Here is a 22,944-nt window from a genome sequence, read left to right as displayed (position 1 = left end):
TGTGATTTACAACATATTTTACTGGATATTCCAGGTATTGTATGAAAAGTGAATTAATCGTAGAACTAGTTACTAAAATAGTAAGTCAAAATAGTAAGTTTTAGAATTTTTATTTTCTTCTTTCCTTTTATCGAGATCCTTTATTGAGATACTGACTCAGATTGGCAAATTTCATAAAGGGAAGCGTAAAGATGAGAGCAGCATGAAACTGAGACACACACACAGCCAGGGAATTATCGATAAGAAAATATCCGCGTACGATATCATAATATAGAAGCATATCTACAAACGCCTCAGTTAGAATAACGCAATACAATGTAGAAGGTACACATATATTGAATTAGGCTATATAGCTATATTAAGGGATAAATTAAGATAGCAACAAAATGTATCAAACGTGCACGAACAAACGTTAGAAAAGATTGTAATTGTAATAGGCGTAAGCCTCGATATAGTAAACTCCTCAATACATGAGTGAGAGAGAGAGAGAGAGAGAGCGACAAGTAAGAAACCTACATGAAAATGCATTTTCTATTTTGCATAATGTATACATGCCTTGCATATTCATGTTTAAAAACATCCGCACAGGTATATTACGTATATGTGATGTAGGAATATATACTTATGTGGCATATTCATCTCGCCAAATTGATTCAGTTCGTGATAACTAGATTACGGATATTTATGCATTCGTGTGAAATTTAAGGATGCAAATGAAAATTTAAAGAACGCAAATAATGCGGAAAAATATGAAAAATATTTTACTTTGATCCGACCTTTTTCCATTTAGAATTTATTATATTTTCTTGTATGAATCGATCGTGTTAAGCTACGGACAACGACAGATCAAATATGAAGGTGATGTGTCAATTTGTAAAATTGAAATATGCATAGGTATGTAGTAGTGCCCCAGCGCTTTTTCTAAATGAGACATGATATATATCCCGGGAAGGTTAAATAGATCATTGAGGAATAGAAACGAGAACTAAAACACTGCTTGCCGAGCAATAACGTAACTCGATCCCTAGATGTCAGTGCGACACAATTTGAAAATTTATCTAGTACGCGTGTATCTTCAAATGTTCAAACATGTACGAATTTTATATTGGATTGTTCACGATAATTAATGGGACACTCTGTATTCCTAATAGAATGCAGTCAATATTTTGAACGGCACAACAATCTAAATCTTTCTTTTTAATATAAATATTAGGTATCTATGTTTAGCATTTTGAATATATAGAAAATAAAGAAAATCGAATTTTCATTTTTCATTTTATAAGTAATCGCGAATAAGCTCTTTTTCGTTTCCCTCTCATCCTTGAAATGATTTTTGTATAAAGTTCTTGACTTGATGAATGTTTGTTTCAAGAAGATGCTTCCCTTCACCTATAGAAAACAATTTGAGTTTCTACGAGTCTTTACGGAACAGCATATTATTAGATGAAATTGTGAGCGGATGTTTTGTTATAAATGAACATGGTTTTGCCAAACGAAGGTCTAGAATCAATGCGTAGTCTGACGTCAATGTGACTGCAGATATTGAAACTTCCGAGCAAAAGTACTGGTCACCTTTGCACTCGGTAGATCAGCGAAACTCTCTTCATGCGATCAACTTGAACTATTTGCGCATTATTCTGCGTAATATTATCTACGATATAGCGTATCCTGTTTTGTATATCTTAATCCGTTAAATGTTACGAATCTTTATAAATTCTTACAAGAAACATTTCACGCTACATTGAAGTATTTTTCGAAGATGTCCCTCGCATTAAGAGAAAGGAAGGTAATTCTACACAGGATTTCCACCTCGAAAACAATTTATATGGTTACTGTTTATTATCGGAATTACCTTTCTTTGATTAAAAAGGTCAAGGAATTTGTCTCTATCGTTAGTAATTGAGAAGAATTCTTATAAACGCATTGTGCTTGAAACACGTATAATCGCACAAGGGTCTGAAGATATACTAAGAACGAATAACGGCATCACACTGAAAGTACAATATGATATTGGAGACCAAGCAAAATAAAGATCGAAAGTGAGAAATGTAAACGCTGAATTGCTGTTGAAAATGTGGTCAACATCATATAAGAGAGAGGACTTGTATTAAATGTAATGTAACGTATTCAATTCTTTTTTCTCTCGTAACTTTTGAATCGCGACCTTTTCTCCATAACATATCCAAAAATCAGCAGAATCAGTATTACAGCCCTTTTTCTATACTTTAAATATATACCAAAAGTGCGTTGACCTTGAAAATTCTCAATGATTAGCCTGATATCTCAAAAGATATCGAATATAGATAAGAGATCGAATTTCACCAATCCGGTGGATAATTTGAAATGCAACATGATTCATTTTTTTAATATATCCATCAGGTAACGAATTATTTCATTGGGTTGGCAACTAAGTGATTGCGGATTTTGTCATTAAGTGGTATTGACAAACTCCGCAATCACTTAGTTGCCAACCCAATGATTAATAGTTCTTATTGACTCAGCCTCTACACTTGCGAGCAATATTTACAGTTATTTACAGTTATTTGCAGTTGGTATATTATTTTAGTTGTTTTGGCGCATATTTAACCGAATAATTTTAATACGAAATATTTCCAACGTTTTAATTTTGGAAACTTAGATTTTGTCCGATGAATTTTAGAGATTTTGGCAGCTTTAAAACTTTAAACCAATAGCGTACAACGAAGTATGTAATGTGTTACTTGCGGGAACGTCGCGTCGTCTTGCTGACATGCTGCAGAGGTGTGACAGGGTGGCTAGAGAAAAGAGAAAAGGAAAGTCATCGTCATCTACTTATTATTACGGGCAATATTTTTTGCAAAGAATCCAAATCTTTCTTCGACCGTTGCAATCCGAAATATACCGACGATCGACATACGTTAACCGTATCGCTATATCTTAAATAAAACATACACATATGTACTTTATGTATTATGTAATATCCGATATTGGATAAACGATAGTTAGGTATGCGGAATTCAGTGTTGAAACGATCGCCACTAAGAAAGCATTTGTCGCCTTGCTGTGCCGTCGCATCGGTGTCCTCTCATAAGTTTGGTATTTAATCCATGTATGTACTTTCTAAATTTCCGTATTTATTTTCCGCTAATTGATTTTTCATTATCTCCGATCTTCTACTACCTAAGAGATAATACTCACATATACGTCACAAGTTTACTGATATCCCGTGGTTTTATCATCCATTTGTGAACGTGTCACTACTATTCCAAATAACTTTTTATTTAATCTACCATTAGGTTGTATAAGCAAAAGAATGTAATTATTCGTATAAGCGATTATTAATCTACCCCAAGCTACAACTCACTCGTTCCTCTTTTCTATTTGTTCGATATTAAAACTGCTGCTTCTCTCTTTCGTCATTGAGTTTCAAATATACGTTAGGCCATATAAACGACATGTGGCCACCTGCTCCAGTATTATGTGTAATCATAACTGAAATTTAATTAATCTGTTTTACGAATATCTCGGAAACTATGGCTGACCGATAGTAACATGTCGGAACAGAAGAAATTGTTCAAAATGTTGGCTTTGACAACATGTTTCGAGATTATCGAAATCGTTGAGGTGTACCGCTTTCTGAATAATTACTAAAAAAATATTTATTGCGCTACTACTTGTCAAAGAAAAGTAGATTTAACCTCTTAGGTACGATGCGCCACTATAGTGGCACGCTCTACTGACTCATTCGCTCACCGTTTGAACTAAATCACTTTTTTCATTTGTCTAGCTTCACACTTCTTTTAACCTCGCGTTTTATAATAGTGTTAACAATATACAGACAGAATATATAGTCTTTGTTTTTGATACGTCCAATGTCAGATATCAATAAGGTGTCGTCGATAAATAAATGAAATAAATAGAATAAATAAATAATTTAAAAAAATATATCCTTCGAGATAAATTGGCGTGAAAAAAGTAATACGATCGATCGAGGGTTTAATTATTATTATGTTTAAGAATAGTGAATGCTTAAACAGTTGAATGCAGATGTTTATGAATTATGCAGATGATATTCAATTGTTCGTTATGACGCAAGGCTTTATTCAAGTGAAGGAATTACGTTTCCTTCTAGAACCATTGTGAGCAGAAATTAAATTAGTTCTACTTTTTAAACAAATATAGATGTTTAATACTTTGGTCAAGTACAGATTTAAAGGAGAAATGATTTCGGAGAAGAAATAAGCTAAATACAACCGTGATACCCGTGTATACGCGTGAAAATCGTCAAGGAGGTGTAGATTGATTTTCTTACAAAATTTGTAGGATACGTTATCTAATATATTATCCATACATGATTCGATTTTTAAAAGTCTCAGTTTTGTCGAAATGGAGGTATTTACCTTCAAAATTGGAAACTTTAATAATCACGCAATCCCTGTATCAAACCGCTGCATGGGCAATTTTTCGATTAACTGCAGGAGAACGATTCATACAAAATTTAATATTACAGATTGATAAAGGAAATTGGAGATGTATAAAATGGATGTCAGACATATTATTTTCGGAGGGATGAAATCAGAACTGATCGCGTCGGTGTTGTCAATGCTCTTAAGCATATTGCTATATATCATGTATTCGATTGGTCCTTACTCTACGACGAATATTCCTACCAAATCGTTAATGCCGTCTTATGATTTCATAGTCGTGGGCGGTGGTTCTGCAGGTATGTTCTTTCGTGATATCGATACAAAGTTCCGTCATAAAATCTGATTAAAATGCGACAAAGACAAGCGCACCTGTGTGTTTGCATGCGCGGAACAGCGCGTTGTTACTCATACGATCGACTGACACAAAAATCTATCAAATCGCGCACCTCGATCTTTTACCAATGCACATTACGTTTAACGACTCCATCCGTATTAATGTTATATTAAATTTATACGTTGTTGTATGTATTAACGACGAAATTTTAACTTATTTCCTTCGCATGGTGAAACTACGGAAAAGCTATCTACTGCCCGATTTCGACGGGTTTTGAATATGGTGTAAAACTCGCCATTTCGAACAACTGTTTGGGAGGGCAGGTAGCTTCTCTGCAGTTTCCTATTTCATGTATATTCGACGTTTATTTTGTAAACATTTTGTTAAGTTAATCGCGTTAATTCCGTTTCACAATTTCGACAAATTTTCTCTCTTTTTCGATGTTTCAAAGTTGAACTGTAAATTTTTGATTTCAAGAACATTTGCTACGTTTAGTCTATGTTTGAGGATATCAAGTCTCCTTACGTACGTTCTATAGTGTCATATCAATTTACGTGATTACAGGAGCCGTGGTCGCGAGTCGCCTATCTGAGGTAGAAGATTGGAACGTACTCCTCCTGGAAGCAGGTGGCGATGGAAATGCTCTATATGATATTCCTATTCTTGCCGCCAATCTGCAGCTCGCCGAAATCGATTGGAAATACAAAGTGGAGACCAATGAAAATTTCTGTCGGGGTAAATAATATTTAATACGCAATACCTCGCAATATGATAATGACAAGTATTTAATTAGAAAAACAATGCTGCATACCCATCCATAATCATCCATATCTAACGCTTTATATTTTACATTGGGAAAAGTAAATTAAAGGTGGAGGAGATACAAGAAAGCATGTCACGCTTTCAAAGGATCATAAAATGCAATCTATGGCAACGCGAATAAATAAAGTAAGTAAATAAGTGGAACTTTCTAGAACATTGGCACGCCATCGCCTTTCAATCCTAACGAGTATTAACACTAGGACTAATAAACGCGTCAAGATAACGGATCTGAATTTTTCTTTTTCACAATTACTAAAAACATACAGGTATTTTTGACAAAATTAATATTGGTTTTTATCTAAATAGATAAATATATGAATCTATGGATCTATTTAGCTTCATTGATATCGTTCGAATTATATCGATTTACGACTATATAATTACGACTATATACGTGTATAAAACGTTTAGGTACAATTAAGTAGGTCTAATGTTGATCGAATGGTCAAAGTCGGGAAACGAATCTATGAAGTCGAACTCAAAAGAATATAAACACGAATCATTAACCAGCCAACGTTAGTATTGAGTTACGAATACTTCGTTTCACTTTACCGTGCCTTAAATTATGCCCACAGCGATGAAGGAGGGTCGTTGCTTCTGGCCACGTGGCAAAGTGCTCGGAGGCAGCAGCGCGATAAACTACATGCTCTACGTCCGTGGTAATAGAAAAGATTACGACATTTGGGAACAATTGGGCAATCCGGGATGGTCCTACGAGAATGTCCTCGGTTATTTCAAGAAATCGGAAGACAATAAAAATCACTTCTACACTGAGACACCGTATCATTCGACCGGGGGTTATCTAACTGTCCAAGAATCACCATGGCATACTCCTCTGGCCGATGCGTTCGTTCGAGCTGGCCAAGAAATGGGTTATGAGAATAGAGACATTAACGGAGAACGACACACTGGCTTTATGATTCCTCAGGGGACCATTAGACATGGAAGCCGGTGCTCCACAGCGAAGGCCTTCCTGCGCCCGGCAAGGAATCGTAGGAATTTACACGTCGCTATGGAAGCGCATGTTACCAAAATTTTAATAGAGCCGTCGTCGAAGAGGGTTTACGGCGTAGAGTTTGTTAGAGACGGGGAAACGTTACGGATTCGTGCCGACAAGGAAGTGATCGTTTCCGGAGGCGCTATCAATAGCCCTCAGTTGCTGATGTTGTCGGGAATAGGACCTAAAGGACACCTATCGGAACACGGCATAACAGTGATTCAGGATTTAAAAGTGGGTCATAATCTTCAAGATCATATAGTTGCGGGGGGCATTACGTTCTTGGTGAATGAAAAAATTTCATTGATAGAGAGCAGGATGTATAATATTCGCAATGTCCTAGAATACGCATTATTCGGAGACGGCCCTTTGACCGGCTTAGGGGGTATCGAAGGACTAGCTTTCGTTAATACCAAATATGCGAATACTTCCGACGATTTTCCAGACATACAACTGCATTTTTCGGCAGGGGGGACGAACTCCGACAACGGTAGGCATATTAGAAAGGTTCATGGGCTGACCAAAGAATTCTATGACGCCGTATACGGGGATCTTAACGATAAGGACGTGTGGGGCGTCCTTCCTACGCTTTTAAGACCGAAAAGCAAAGGAGTTATCAAACTTCGGAGCAACGATCCCTTCGATCATCCATTGATCTATGCGAATCATTTTGAAGAGCCGGAAGATATGGCGACACTGATCGAAGGAGTTAAGTTTGTGTTCGAGATGAGTAAAACTGCTTCGTTTAGACGTTACGGGAGCGAAACGAATCCAAAACCATTTCCTGGTTGCAAGCATATTCCGATGTATAGCGATCCATACTGGGAGTGCATGATCAGATTCTATTCCATGACTCTATATCATCCCGTGGGTACTTGCAAGATGGGGCCTAGTTCGGATCCAAAAGCTGTGGTAGATCCTCGGCTTCGAGTTTACGGAGTTATTGGACTTCGAGTCATAGACGGCTCAATTATGCCAAATATAGTTAGCGGTAATACCAACGCACCGATTATCATGATCGCAGAGAAGGGTTCCGATATGGTGAAAGCAGAATGGTTGAGGGAACAGACGTCAAAATGAATGGCTGTTTTTCTAAAATTAATTCAAAGCGAATGCTAGTACTATATTATATAATAGAAACTTATAATTTCAAACTCAAAATAAATTTTAATTACGTTTTACGTACAGTGGAGCACGAGCCAGAATATGTAGTCATGTTTTATTAAATGAACATCAAGTAATGTAAATGTTAACAAGGTAGCTAGTTTACAAGACGCATTTTTTCGACCGATTCGGTATTGCGACCTCCAGCAAGAAGATACATAGGATAATAATGAACTATTGTCTTAAGGCTTGGCACGGTACGCGCGGCTTTTACAAATAAAATCAATCAGGATAATGCAGGTGACGTAACACATAGAACAGAGATACGATAAACAGGAAAGATTGAACATATCGAGATATGTATAATTTTGTGTGCTGGACTGGGTTAAATACGTAGTAGAGATACTTTTGTATGTGGTTGTCAGTGTGTGGAGGTATGTGTGCGCGGCGTCTCGAAAACAGATGAATGTAAACTGTTCAGTCGGTTAACAGACAGGTATGGAAGAAAGTGCTGAGACGCGTGCAAGTGTGTATCGATGAATATCTTAGAATAAATATATAAAAATAAATATATATATAGCTATTTTAATATTAATTCCAAGTGTAAATTTAGTATTCCTATAACATTATTTCGGCTATCAAGATCCACAATTCTCAACAGAACAAAATTGTTTCGATTTACTCTTTCGCGACTTCTCTCGATGCTCTTTGAACTGGAATTGATCAACTGGAATAGAGTCAAGCCGTAACGGTAAGAGACGCACAGATAAACGCGGATATTCGAACAAACAAAGACATATGAATTTTAACCTAACAGATATGTCTAAGAATCACTATGTTTTGAACAACTTTTTCCTATACACGTAACTGTCGGTCGTCCATAGTTTCCGAGATATCTGCAAAACGTTATCGATACCATAACAGTGAATTCTGCCCATAATTGTGCGTCCGCGACAGCGTATACGTTAATATTGGTTACCTCGGTTACCTTACAGCGGACAGATATAATGACAATGATCCAACCGAAACCTAGTTCTTATCTTTCGTTTATATAACATGTATAAACGAGAATTCAATATAAAGATTCGTGCACAACTACATATGCGAAGCTGTAAGAAATATCTATTCTATCGCGATTAAAAATGAATATCATCAATGTATTGGGTTTGGTTTCGAGTTAACGTTATCAATCCGCTTGCGCGAAGTAGTAACGGTCCTTCTATTTCATCGAATAATATCGATTATTCTTCCGCCTATCATTTGTATAATTAATTTGTTCTTATGTTACGCAAGCGTTGCCAGCCGCTTTGCGGTGGCAGGGTTGAGAAAGCTAATCCAAGGCCAAACGCAATATTTTCTTACAGCTTCGCATATGCAGTTGTGCACGGGGCATTTAAGCTCGCCCAATTCTCGTTTATACATACTACAAACAGAAGGTAAGAGATAGATTTGAGTTGATTTTGAGCGATCAATACTGACCCATAGGCTGTCACAGTCGCAAAGTGTATTTCTGATTTTCGAAGAATAAAGTCAACTTCTTGCATTAAATACGTATTCAATTATGTAATAATAATTATATAATTATTTAAGAAGCTTAAATTTTCGTGAGTAAAAAGAAAAGGAAATGTAAGAAAATGTGAAGTTCGAACGCCTGGAACATCTCTGTCTCGACCGTGGGAAGGGCAGAGAAAGCGTCAACATTTGAGGCTGCCAAAAATTAGATCCCTAGGTTTTGCGACTGCGTTGTCTAGTATATTCGAGTATACTTTGCGCAATCATCGATGATGTAGGCGAATATCGAGACGAAACTACGCGAGTTCGGCATTTCCAAGTCTACAGAACATGCTGTAAACGTGACTAACCTCAACTCGCTTGTAATATTTTTTTTATAGTTTATTTATTGAATAATTCGGGATACCGCAAAAATTGATCTGCTACTGTACGTACACAGTTTCGTTTACGATTATACGATATTCTCTTTTATACTCTATTTGTAATTTTATGTTACTATTTAGTTTCAATTCCAATCATTATAAACGGTGTAATCTTATTCCATGCTTTACCAATCGGTAACGCTGAGAATAATACAAAAGTACATCGTTAGATGTCATTAAGAAAACTTCCAGCATTCTCACGTGTTGACATAAAATTGTAAAATATAACCTATATGTATAATAGTTAGTAGATTTTCATGAAATGTATTCCTTTTTTATTCTATGAGTTGTTTTATTATTTATTTTATCATATTATTGGAACAATGAATAACATTTAAACAAACTAATCTAGATGTCAAATTATTAACGTGCCAGAATAACCTATAAATACCTTGAATGACTCGATTCCTGTAAAAAAATGCTAGCTCCGTGTCAAGATATCATTGAAGATATAGAAGATTTAATATCATCGCAAGATATTACACCAAAGGAACGATATAGTGCAAGGAAAAATGTTACTGTTCGTTCTAAACGTAAACAAGTAACTGAAGATGTACCAGAACCTCCTATTTTCGATAGTATTGTGCCAGGGACACAGACAATTTATACAAAGACATGGGGTTGTACTCATAATAATTCTGACAGTGAATATATGGCAGGTCAACTTGCTGCTTATGGTTACAAATTAACGGAAAATAAATATGAAGCAGATCTGTGGCTCTTAAACTCTTGTACAGTAAAAAATCCAGCAGAGGATCATTTCAGGAATGAAATCGAAGCTGGAAGAAAGATGGGAAAACATGTTGTAGTTGCCGGGTATGGAAACTTCTTTGTATCTAATGGACGTAGTTCTTTTTACCATATTGCAAAATTTATTTATTTTCACTACTTATTAAAAGGGTAATTATCAGTAAGTGAATGGGAAAGAATTAAAGTTATAATGAAACATAGCAAGAACAAAGTGGTTAACAAAGACTTTTGCATAGATTATAATTTTCTATATTACTTTTCACAAAGTATTAAATGTATGTATATATATACGAATATTAAGTCTCATGTAATTGTGCGATAATTCTGTAGTTGAGCAAATCTACATTTGGAAAAGGAAAAAGGATTTTCTCTTTATCCAAGTATTTATTTCTTTCCAAGTTAGTTCACCTCATTATATGTCCAGATCCACTAAATACCAATTGAACGATTCAGCACTGCTACACATTTTATCGAACAGAATTCTCTTCAAGCAAAAACTATATTCAAACGTCTAATAAAATTCTATTATTAGTATCTCATTTCTATAGCTAAATATAAATAGTAAATAATAATTCTTAATCAATAAGTAACATGAATTATGTTTCATATAATGTAATATAAAATATGACTAATTAAAACTGATAATTGAAATGTAATATATTTCATAAAATAAATTACATTTCATGTAAATATATATTACAACATAAGGGGAAATTCGAGGATTTATATTATTCTGCCAGATTAGTTTGTTAGTTTTTTTCTTATCCATTTCTCAAATTGCGTTCTTAAAGCTAAATTTGAAATATGTTACTTATACTTGATACTGCTTAATCTACTATTATGAACTTTTGCAAATCGCTATGAAAATATAAAAAACAAAGATTATTTTATATCAGTATCGGTAAGATTAAAAATATTTTATCCGTAGATCCCTTTCACATGCAAGAAACTTAAAAGAGTTTAACAACTTCTTTACTTGTATACATATAATATTTTTCAATTGAAAAGTTGAAATATCTTAAAATTAATGTAACATTTGGAAGTAAATCTATATATAGCTTAGGTAATAAAAATTTCAGGTAAATTAAAGGGGTTGTCAGCTTGTTCTTTTCTTCAAATTCTCTGTCCTCTGTAATCAAAAATACAAGAAATTCATATGGTATTTCATACGCTAAATCTAACAATTCAATTATTGCCTAGTTCCATATTCGTTGATTATTTGCAATTAATTAAAATTAATATTTTAATTTTGTATGATTTATTTTTACATACATATATATATATATATATATATATATATATATATATATATATATATATATATATATATATAATATAAGATTATGTTTTACGTTAATAAAAATTAATAAAATATGACATATGTTTTAACGAGATAACATTAGAGCTGGGCAAATATAAAACTTTAAAGATAATTCAGTTAATCTAGATTAAAATTTATTTTGACTACAAAATTTACTGGCCAAAAAGCGAAAATCAATTTTCATATTATACTTTGTTTCGTTCAAATATACACAGAAACTAAGCACAAGGTAGCATAGGATTTCAAATCAAATAATCAAAAACAATCCTAATAAAACTTTTTTCGCTGTTGATTTTTTCAGAATATGTTATTAATTATTAATGAATATAAATTAAAAATATATGTACATTTTTTATTTATGTATTGTTCTCCGGGACATTTGTTTAGAAACTAAATTTATATTCAGTTTAAAGACTCAAAAGAGCAAATAGTAAAAATAGATTGGTTTCAGATGCGTACCACAAGGTGCACCGAAGTCATCTTTCTTACAAGGATTAAGCATGATCGGCGTGCAACAAATCGATCGTGTGGTAGAAGTAGTCGAAGAAACTCTGAAAGGAAATACCGTTCGGTTCCTGCAACAGAAAAAGGAAGGTGGTAAAAAGATCGGCGGCGCCTCTTTAAGATTGCCTAAGATTCGTAGGAATCCACTGATCGAAATCATAGCTATAAATACTGGGTGTTTAAATCAATGTACTTACTGCAAGACAAAACATGCGAGAGGTGAACTGGGAAGTTATCCTCCCGATGAAATTGTTGAGCGTGCGATACAGGCGTTCGACGAAGGCGTCTGCGAGTTATGGTTAACCTCTGAAGACACAGGAACTTATGGTAGAGATATTGGCACGAGTTTGCCCGAATTACTGTGGACACTCGTGAAAGTGGTGCCCGATGGATGTAGGATTCGCGTTGGAATGACTAACCCACCATATATCCTGGAGCATCTGGAAGAGATGAGCAAAATTCTGAGCCATCCAAAAGTCTACAGTTTTCTTCACATTCCGGTGCAATCTGGAAGCGATCAGGTGTTAGCCGATATGAAGCGAGAGTATACCCGTGCCGATTTCGAGCGAGTTGTCAACTTTCTACGAGAACGTGTACCTGAGTTAACTATAGCGACGGATATCATTTGCGGTTTCCCAACAGAAACGGAACAAGATTTTGAAGAGACGATGAAACTTTGCGAAAAGTATAAGTTCCCGAGTTTGTTTGTCAATCAGTTTTTTCCCAGGCCGGGAACTCCGGCTGCTCGAATGACGAAAATACCTACGCAAATTGTGAAAAACAGAACCAAAAGGTTATCAGAATTTTTTCAATCTTATTCTCCGTATTTTGACAGAATAGGACTCGTTCAAGATGTGCTAGTGACAGAAATATCCCATGATAGAAAGCACTACGTCGGACATAATAAATCTTATGAACAGGTTCTCCTACCATTGAAGAAAGAATATTTAGGAAAAATAGTTACAGTAAAGATCGTAGAAACGACAAAATATTGTATGAAGGGGGAACCAATAATAGAAGGTACGTCCCCGGCGTTAAAACCATGTTTACCAAAAGGATCTATATCAGGAATACCAATGGAAATGAAATCATCAAAATATAGAATAGGAGTTGCCCTGGCAATTCTTCTAGCAATCATACTCAAGCTATTATGGAAGTTTTTTATGATTTAGCAAGTCCCTTGTTCTTAAATTCTTTAATCCGGAATCTATAAGAGAGATTGTTACTATCGATTCAGGCGTTAATACCAGGGACGGACTGGAACTTGAATTATTCTACCGGAAGATGACTGACTGACTGACTGACTGACTGACTGGCTGGCTGGCTGGCTGGCTCTTCATTTTTAGTTCATTAGTTAAATTCTACGTAGGGCTGCGTCAAATCCCACAAATCCCTACCGATCCACCGGTAATTTTCCGAAACTACGCGATGCCACGTGGGTCAGTCCGCATCTAAAATTGATAGTTGTATCGACAAATCTGTTTAAATTTTAGAAAATACACCAACAAATCTTTATATTGACAAACTTTTTAAAACCAACGATTAAAATTTGTAATCTGTTGACTCCATAAGAAGCTAATGAATAAATAAATACTACTTCTAGTCGTTAGTTTCCCATTGATTTGTACGGCATAGTAACATTCCTGTATTACTACGTTACTATTTACAAATTGATCAAGAGCTGTCCGGAGCACCGTACATTTTATTATAGATTTTCTACATTTTCCTATGTACATCATGATTCAACACAGTTCAAGTCCAATAAATCGAGGTAACGAAGCGCCGAGTCATTTTTTTAACCTTGAATCCGGTACAAAATAATGCATCGATTCAAAAGATAGAGATATTTTCAACAATTTATCTACATAAAGTACATATGCACGTATGCATGTATATATGTGTATATTCTCGTAATTTATTCTTTTTATTAGTTATAACATTTATACATAAGATTCACATATATCTGCAATTTACAATATAAAAGTATATACATTATAGATGAATGTACATATTTTTGTCACGAATAAATACAAGCATTCGAAATATCCTATTTCATACGATCACTGATAAAATAAATAAATAATATTATTAAATGATGAATTAATAACAGTATAATAATAATAATGTGAATAAAAATAAACGAATAGGTATATCGTGATATTATCAGAAAACGTTGTTAATCTTTATCCTTGCAGGAAAAAATAGTTATACTATAAATTTTATACAATCTGTGTATATTTAATAAATTGATTTTTGTAATAAACTATCAGTTATCAATTCTTATTTTCACGGTAAAATAGATTTACGTTATAAAGTTCGATAGAATTTATTTTTAGTATGGCGATATTTTACATAAAAACTGTACTTAATTTTAACTCATTTTGTATAAATTTTACAATAAAATTTTTCTAATTTTCATCTTTGCATTGTCAAATAGTAACAGTAAGCTATGGCTCAAGTGTACAGCAGAGGTGTACCGAAATTCAATTGCATTGTAGCGAATTCTCGCTCGACGGGTAACGTGTATTTCTCAAGAAATCGTGTTTACGATCACTTGCAATACTTGGAGTCGATGTTATATTTAAGATAAAAACAGTCGCGTCTGAATTTCCAACGAATTAAGAATGGCTTTGCTGTTGAATTCTACTTTGTAAAGGGTGTGTTGGAGAAAAATGAAGAAAAAGGAGTGAAACTGTGGTATTTCAAGCGTTCCCTGAAATAAAATGCTTAACAGTGAAAAAAGTAAGAACTCTGATTTATAATTAATTGACTATATTTGAATTGACAAAATACAGGAACCGGCCCTGAGTGGGCTTACAAAATATTATTAGGACAACCCGAGTATACAAATTAATCTTCTAGTCGAACAATGATATCGAATATAATTTAACTTATTCTCAATGCATTCAGAACTATAATAGTAGAAAAAGAAAGAAGAAGGTATTGAGCGTTCCCAAGTTAATTTATCCTCGAGAAATCTTAAGTATAGAGAAGAGGAAGAGCATACATTATACTTATTAAAACAGTATGTTCGCTAAGGAAACATAAACCTCTTAATTTATTGCATTAACAATGCTCTTTTATTTGGTACCGTCCCTCCCGATGCTTACGTTTCGCATTTTAAAGTACTCTACATTATTATTATTATTCGAAAAATATTAACTTATTGTTACTAAACGTAAGTTTAAGCTTATTCTAAAACGAGTTATTATCAAGGTATTTCCTGAGTATTAAAATTCACAGGCAAAACTGTGTAATCCGCTAGAAACGATAAAAGAGATATTTGTAAAAATCCTTTTTGTTAAATTCGAAATTGGAATTTCCAAACAGCATTACAACAATCAGATTACTCTCGTCTTTTGCATAAGATATGAATTTCCGCTGCTTTATGTACAGCTTTATGTACAGCGACAGACTTAATTTTAAAAACAAGGCTTTTATGACATATGCTGCTGCGTATCAATATCATATTAATGTCTTGTAACATTTTAATATATTATCATATACATAAATATGAACAAAAAGAACGTTAGCATAACTCTTTTAACAAATACAATTTATTGTTGCACTTTCTAGCCTATTTCATTAGATTATTTTCCCTTTAAATTGACATATTAATGAAATATCATGAAAAATAATCTCTTTTATCTTTCGTACTATGTATATGTAAAATGTAATGAACGATTTTTTAACATTAAAAGCTGGCACTTTAAATATTTTGGATCCTGGTAACGTCTAAACATACAACAGGACTAACCCAAAGACATACTCCCGTTTATAAACGAAATATTTCTTCAAATATTTGCGCGCGTATACAGTAACGAAAATTGGTAAATAAGAGAGCAGATGTTTGTCCTTTCGAAGGATGATTAAATCGAAAATCTTTTCTTATCAGTTTCGTATTTGAGATGTGAGAATCATTTCGATTAACTAATAAGTAATTTATTTATCGATATTTCCTATAAACTCGAGTTTTTGAGGATTTTAATGTACTTGGCACATTTTCATTTTACTCAACATGAGATTTTCCATACCTTTTATTCGCATCAATCCTCCAAAAAGTAATACGTATAGCGTAGTATGAATTAAATTAAGATTAACGACTGTGTGATTTGATCATTGTTTATCACTGACACGAAACAACACAAAAGTTAATGCGAAAAGAATAATGTAAAATTTATATACTATTTTTTTCTTTATTCGCAATATAGATCGGATAAATCGCTTAATCGCTAACCTTAGTTTAATTATACGTACCCACACACACACGTGCGCGCACACGCACGCACGCACGCGCATTCACGCACACACACACACAAATGATATGACATGATATGATGATGATGATGATGATGATGATGATGATGATGATGATGATGATGATGATGATGATGACGATGATGACGATGATGATGATGACGATGATGATTGTGTGTGTGTGTGTGTGTGTGTGTGTGTGTGTGTATATATATATCTCACCTTCGAGGCACTATTTGCACAATACTAACAATAAGTAAGAATATACTACACTTCAGAAGGCCACATTTTATATATACATCGCACAACGATCGCTTTTCTCTGAGCTCTTATCGAACATGTAACCTTAAATTTACATATGCTACAAATGTTAGATATTTCTCTGGTATCTATACGTAAAATAGTAATCCTGCAGCCTCGTTCGCGAAAATTTTGGCATCCTTCTAGCTCGACCTCAAACGTACTGAACTCTACATCTTGTATCTTTTACCAATCGATTTCAACGGCTTTCGAGGCGACAGTACGCAAAATATTATGTAAATAATTACAAAATAGCATTTCCATTGCTCGACCTAGAACGCTACTAACAATATGTACAATACATTCGAACTTTTGATTAAGTCTTTGAGCGTATTAATGATCATCTAAAGATTAAAAACACTATGTACACTGGAATGGTATTGTCCTATATCACAGAAATGTCGTGCGTGCTCGCTGTACCCACGCTGTTTTAAAATGATCCGTCGTCGTTATCTTTGCTTAAGCTTTTATCCAAAGGAAATTACGATACTTAATTGAAGAGATGATACTTATGCCGCAAATTATCGGAGAAATATTTAAAAAATAACGATCTTCCCCACTGAGTAATTCCCCAATTGCCTATGCAATGCCTTTTTTTCATATGCTTGTCTTTCCATTTTTCTTCTCTTTATTACATGAACATATCATATACAGTGTAATAGTACTAATGACCCATCTTACGTACTATATATGTATGTATCTCATCATCGTATCTCAATCTCGTTAAAAATGCAGATATTCGTATTAAACGATACACGTGCCTTTATATCGATTATATTTTTTTCTTTTTATATCTTAGAAATAGTGGTTTAAAGAATCAGAACCAAGTCATTACGGCATCGAAAGATATCGGGAGGCATATAGCGTATTGGAAATATCCAACAGAGAAAACACGTTTATAGGAATCTGTGTATAGAAATGCTTCATTAGGTAAAATAATGATTAAAAAAAACTAAAGGTTTGTCATACATTAAATAGGACCACCGAGTGTCTAATAATTTGTTTTGCGGACGATAAACAATTAATTTTCCATATTTCCTTGATAAAATATTTGCCCCCTCGAGTATACTATGCTAATTTAGTCTCGATCTTATAGAACATTTCAACATCCGTGAAACAACACTGTTTTACTGAATCGAGGAATTAGAACAGAAACGATACTTTGCTTTTCACTGTTTACTCTTACATTCGGTAAAAACCTTTGATGATACAACATGAAATGAATTTAAAACGGTAATACGACAAGCGACAATAAAATTTTTCTAAAATTGTCAATGAAATTAAAATTCCTTTGAAGAACATAACAAGTCGTCTGTATCGTGATTAAAAAATATTTACCATGAAGAATAAAAATATTTAATTTCAATTGATTATTAATCGATGTTAATAAAATTTTTAATAAATTAGCTATACACGCTTTGCTAATTAAAATAAAAGTTATGATATTTTTGCACACCACTAATTTTCTAAATTCACGGCATAAGTTTCAATGTATACATATTATTTGTTCTTGTAATAAATAGAAAACATTTACATACATGGACAAAACGATACGGAACTAAATGCATATATGAAAATAACGAAACACAGGATCATTTTACGACATTTCATAGAAATTATTTGGATTTTTACTTAAAGAGTCATACTATAATAAATCTTTCTTTTTCTGTTTACAAAGTAGAGATTTCGTGATCGATATCGCAATACTCGTTTTATTAGTAATAAACTTAATATAAAATTTCATTTGGTTAACGTTAAGATCAATCAAAGATTTGACGACACGATATAACATATGGAATGAGATACGATTAAATGAAATCTTCATACATATCGGTATCAATTTCGGTAAAATATTCTCTGTTCTTTATTCTTTTGACGGCCAATTGATCGTATAGAAAATAAATAAAATAGAGAAAATATCTTATTATAAATTATATATACATACATATATGTCATGGGTTCACAGAGATATCAGATTAAAAGAAATGTTCATTTCTTTTATCGGAAGAGAGCGATTAAAAACGAAATTTGTATATCGATCACGAAATTCAACCGAATACGAATATATTACTATGCGCTGGTTATTTACATGCAGTCTTTCGCGATCCAGCATACACCGGTACAAAAATAACGTTCGAACGAACAAAGAGAAGGGAACAAATATTAAATAAAATAAATTGACGTTTGATTCGAACATTAAAACGGACGTACAAATAATCGATATGGCATACTACTAGAACACTACGAACAATGTAAAAAATAAAGTATGGCTCCCAAGAAGGGCGAAAAAAACGTTAAAAATAATTTAAAAAAGAAAAAAAGAAAAAAAAACATACGTTATGGCAATTCTTATGGCGTAAATTACATAATGGCACAAAAGTGTATCCTCGTTTTTTGTACCGGTTCGAATGTTGAAACCCTGAGCGCAATATTGACGAAAACTTCATTTAAAAGGAGATTGTACCCGCTGGAACTGAAGGAAATCAAACCTGAGATTCTAACAGTCGGAGTCAATTCCGATCAGTTTGCACTGCAAAATTGTTTTTGCGTCACAAGAAGAATCATACATACCGCATATACATATACATATGCATTGCCGGTTTATCGGTCGCAGCGGGAATCGATATTGTCATCGGTCTGTCTCACTCGCTCGATATTTAAACTGACTCTATTCGCAGCACAGAGAGCAAAAAAAAAAAAGGGAAAGAAAAAAAAAGAAAAGAAAAGACTTGATTACTTGGTGATCACTTGTCTGCGTATGTACGCGAATGTACGTTAGTACGGATTGAGAGAGACCCGACACAGCGCGTCGTTCGACCGTCAGCGCTCAAACACGATTGAGTAGTTTACAGTCAACTAGCGGATAAAGCCGAATTTATACCGTTTTACCGTGGATAATCCCTGCAAACGAAACGAGGATAAAAGCGATGTTGCTCTTTTTTCTTCTTCTTCCTCCTCCTCCCAACCCCCCCCCCCCCCGCCCCTTGAAGAACCATCCGTTTTTCTCGAAAATCATCCACAATGAAACAGAATCATCCACAAATTATCGACTTCGCTTGCTAGTTGACCGCAAACTATTCAATCCCGTCTGAACCAACCTTTAATTTTTGTTCAAAAAAATTCCATGAATTCCAGATATGGTAAATTACAATCGATAAAGGATCAAAGGTAACTCTCCATCATCGAGAAGATTTCGTCATTACCGCTCCTCTTTATCCCCCGATACTTGACTCATACAACTTGTTATCTTACTATTCCTATAGCTACATACATACTTCAATAATACTTTTTGAGCGACCCTTTTTACGAGTCATGGCAATCCCTTTTTGACCTCGTATTTTATAAGACTAGCAGCAATACGTACACACGCGAGATAAAACATTTCCTTGTTCTCTTTGGAGAGAGAATCGCATCTTAGGAGGAGAGCAAGCGATAAGAGAGAAAGAACGTGCGCATCGAGGGATTACGATTCGACGAACAGTAAGGTAAGACGGGATTAAATTGCGCAAGATACATTTTACTAAAAGTTAGTCAACAATTTCCGGCTACTATATATCGCTCTGCAACTTAGCCAGGGATAAAGTTTAAGAAACTAGAAACGCTTTTTTTCCTGCCTGACGAACGTGTTTAAATGTTCTCAATTTATCTAATAACATTACTACGATAAAAGCATTGACAAACATCGAGAGACAAAGAAATAATTTAATCAATTGAGATGCTTGTCGAGTCTTTTCGTGGACAACGCGTTGTACTCTCTTAACGGATTATTGTTCGCAATAAAAGCATAAAAACATAGATATATTTGGTCAAGGTATTAAAATCAAAATAACCCCGTCCCCTTTCATCGAGTCGATAAATATTTAAAAACAAGACACGAACAAATTCAGTTTCATTCCGGCAACATTTAGCGGCACCGTTTCATTTTATTACGATTCAGCGGTTGGCCACATCCTTCTTTCGGCGATCTACTTTAATTGGCGTTCTTACCTTGATTCGGTTATATTCTTTTTGTTAGCGATGCGTCACGAATGAAACTCTGCAGACTACGGCGAAGGGGGCAGAGAAAACGCACAACCAGTTAATTAATAAGGCAAACGATTCGTAGGAAAGTCAAAAGCTGGTATATCCGCGTTCTAGAGAAGACGCGCTGCACTATATGTCGGCAGTTATCGTGTCACGAAAGAGCGTTCGCGTAAATAGAAAAAATCAGTCGGACGAAAAGAGTGCAACTTGGTTTCTAACCAACCGTCTTCCCTTTACTGGCTTCATTAAGTCGCGACACACGATGCCTTTAACCGAGTAAAAAGTGGTCGACGCGAAGCGTCGGCTCATGCCCTTAAAAGTTTTACGACTCGGTTCTTATATTCTTTCCTCGTATGTATTTTCTTTTTTCTCTCTTTCTGTATTTCTTATCCGTATTGTTAATCGACGATCCACGGTCCCGTCTCTCTTCTCCGCCTCACCAAGCAAAACATTCAGGGATACGTCGAATCTCCTCTTCGACTCAATTATGTAATTTAAGAGCCACGTAAAAGTCGAGTTAATCGCGCAGCAGCTAAAACTCAATCACATCGCGAATTTATGATTCTTAAACAGGTGATATTCAATTTGCAGAGTTTGAATTTAACAACTTCGTGAGACCGCGTTTTAAAATTTCATAGACTTCCCACTAACTCACCGCGGAATCAATAACAATCCAAAAGGCGTGTCTTATGTGGCTTTTACGTCGATGGACTGTTTAGTAACCAAGAGTTCGCTAGCTCTTGCTCTCTCCTCCATTTGCTTGCCCGATTAAACGAATATCGCAAGTGGTTCGGAAGCGAGAAAAGTTATAAAAGGGGAATAATTTGAATCGCCATCCCTCTGATTTATAAAAATATAGTGTGACGATTATTTGTGCGTGTCTGTCTGTGTGTGTATGTGTGTGTGTGCGTGTGTGTAATATACTACCGTAATATACTACCATTAATATCCCATCTTTTTTTACGATTCACAAATCACAAGTTACAAGTTTCTTTAAAATTTCGTAAAATGTAAAATACGGATAAGTTTCACACGTTTTAGACGCACAATTTAATCGATCCTTTCTTTCGGTTGCGAACCACTTAGATTTTTAAAATACTACGTGTCACAGCAGTTAAATAATCCCCAAGTATAATATTCCTCGCAATTCTCGACACGCGCGCGCTCGCACTGTGCAACAAGATTATAATTTAATTTTCGTCGAAAGATGCGTTATGATTTCTTTTTCATCTTCTTCTTCTTTTTTTTTTTTTTTTTTCTTTTTGGATGAAATTCATCTAATAAGACACTCCCGACGATCGACGACGTTTTCCAACGAAAGCGTTCATAATCTCCTGAGGTTTCGTTTACTCTGTCTCGAGCCAATGATCAGCCGCCGTTTATTCCTCTTGGTCGGTGTGGCTAATAGCGGTGTTTTACAAGGACCAGTGTGTGGCCTCGATGAACAGAAGGTGCAAAATTCCATGGAGCAACCTTGCCTCGAACATGTTCCCACGTTTTTCTCGCCGTCCACGTGGCAGGGAAATGAACACCTCGGGCAAGGTAACAAATGTTCCCAGGGTGCGAGTGTACGACTAGCCTGTTAACAAAGATATAACAATAATTATTAAAATTATTCTTAATTTATAATCATATCATTATATTAGTTTACATTTACAATTATAAATATCAGGTTTTTCTTATATGTACATTTGTATATTCTCGTTCCATATGTAGGTATATTCGAGAATTCAATTCTTCGTAAGTATCTCTTTTCTTTCTAATTTATTTATTCTGGAAGTAACCGTAGAATTTTAAATAGTACGACGTTATTTGTAAAAATTCTGTATTCACTGACATCGATACGTTTAATAGCGTAACAAATTTTTAACAATTCCTTGTATATAGAATAAAGAGGCACGCAGCATGCATCAAGTATGAAAAATGTTCTAGAGGCAATACATTACTATACTGGTGAAGATGGGAAAAGTATGAAATATAATATGTAATATCAAGAAACGTTACGCGTTATTCGGAAATTATAAAATAGAAAATGTGTCTACATACATACATACATACATACATACATACATGTGCATGATACATATATGTATTTTCTGTAGGTAAGTTTCGTATTACAAACAACGATAAGATCACGGATGGTAACACACACAGATTACCAAAGAACTATGAAAGTAGTAGATTCATACTTT

The 22,944-nt window shown here is 34.4% G+C and overlaps 3 protein-coding genes across 6 annotated transcripts in view; 2 read left to right on the top strand and 1 right to left on the bottom strand.

The window, feature by feature from the left end:
• The first annotated feature begins 2,948 nt into the window (after nt 1-2,948).
• LOC126922818 (glucose dehydrogenase [FAD, quinone]-like) lies at nt 2,949-8,258 on the top strand. Of its 3 annotated transcripts, XM_050735744.1 has the most exons (4): nt 2,949-3,088; nt 4,490-4,702; nt 5,305-5,475; nt 6,138-8,258. In XM_050735744.1, the coding sequence occupies exons 2-4, from the start codon at nt 4,510-4,512 to the stop codon at nt 7,637-7,639; spliced, it is 1,866 nt and encodes a 621-aa protein (XP_050591701.1). In that variant the 5' UTR covers nt 2,949-3,088; nt 4,490-4,509; the 3' UTR covers nt 7,640-8,258. The 3 variants fall into 3 exon arrangements, with proteins under 3 accessions (XP_050591701.1, XP_050591702.1, XP_050591703.1); XM_050735745.1 differs by lacking the exon at nt 4,490-4,702 and having other exon boundaries at nt 2,998-3,088; XM_050735746.1 differs by lacking the exons at nt 2,949-3,088; nt 4,490-4,702; nt 5,305-5,475 and adding an exon at nt 5,596-5,688.
• A 73-nt stretch (nt 8,259-8,331) lies between these two features.
• On the top strand, nt 8,332-13,951 carry LOC126922825 (threonylcarbamoyladenosine tRNA methylthiotransferase). Of its 2 annotated transcripts, none has more exons than XM_050735758.1 (2): nt 8,332-9,099; nt 12,120-13,951. In XM_050735758.1, exons 1-2 carry the CDS (start codon nt 8,945-8,947, stop codon nt 13,342-13,344), a joined length of 1,380 nt encoding a protein of 459 aa, XP_050591715.1. In that variant the 5' UTR covers nt 8,332-8,944; the 3' UTR covers nt 13,345-13,951. The 2 variants fall into 2 exon arrangements, with proteins under 2 accessions (XP_050591715.1, XP_050591714.1); XM_050735757.1 differs by lacking the exon at nt 8,332-9,099 and adding an exon at nt 9,125-10,413.
• Nucleotides 13,952-14,927: 976 nt separating this feature from the next.
• Nucleotides 14,928-22,944, bottom strand: part of LOC126922848 (F-box only protein 43-like) — a 53,833-nt gene continuing 45,816 nt past the window's right edge. The window contains exon 2 of the mRNA XM_050735792.1: nt 14,928-22,331. Coding sequence (XP_050591749.1) covers nt 22,077-22,331 — 255 coding nt within the window. The 3' untranslated portion in view covers nt 14,928-22,076. The remainder of the gene's footprint in view (nt 22,332-22,944) is intronic.

The sequence above is a fragment of the Bombus affinis genome, chromosome 12, assembly GCF_024516045.1.
Source record: "Bombus affinis isolate iyBomAffi1 chromosome 12, iyBomAffi1.2, whole genome shotgun sequence".
Lineage (NCBI taxonomy): Eukaryota > Metazoa > Arthropoda > Insecta > Hymenoptera > Apidae > Bombus > Bombus affinis.
This window is presented reverse-complemented; position numbering and strand designations above follow the sequence as displayed.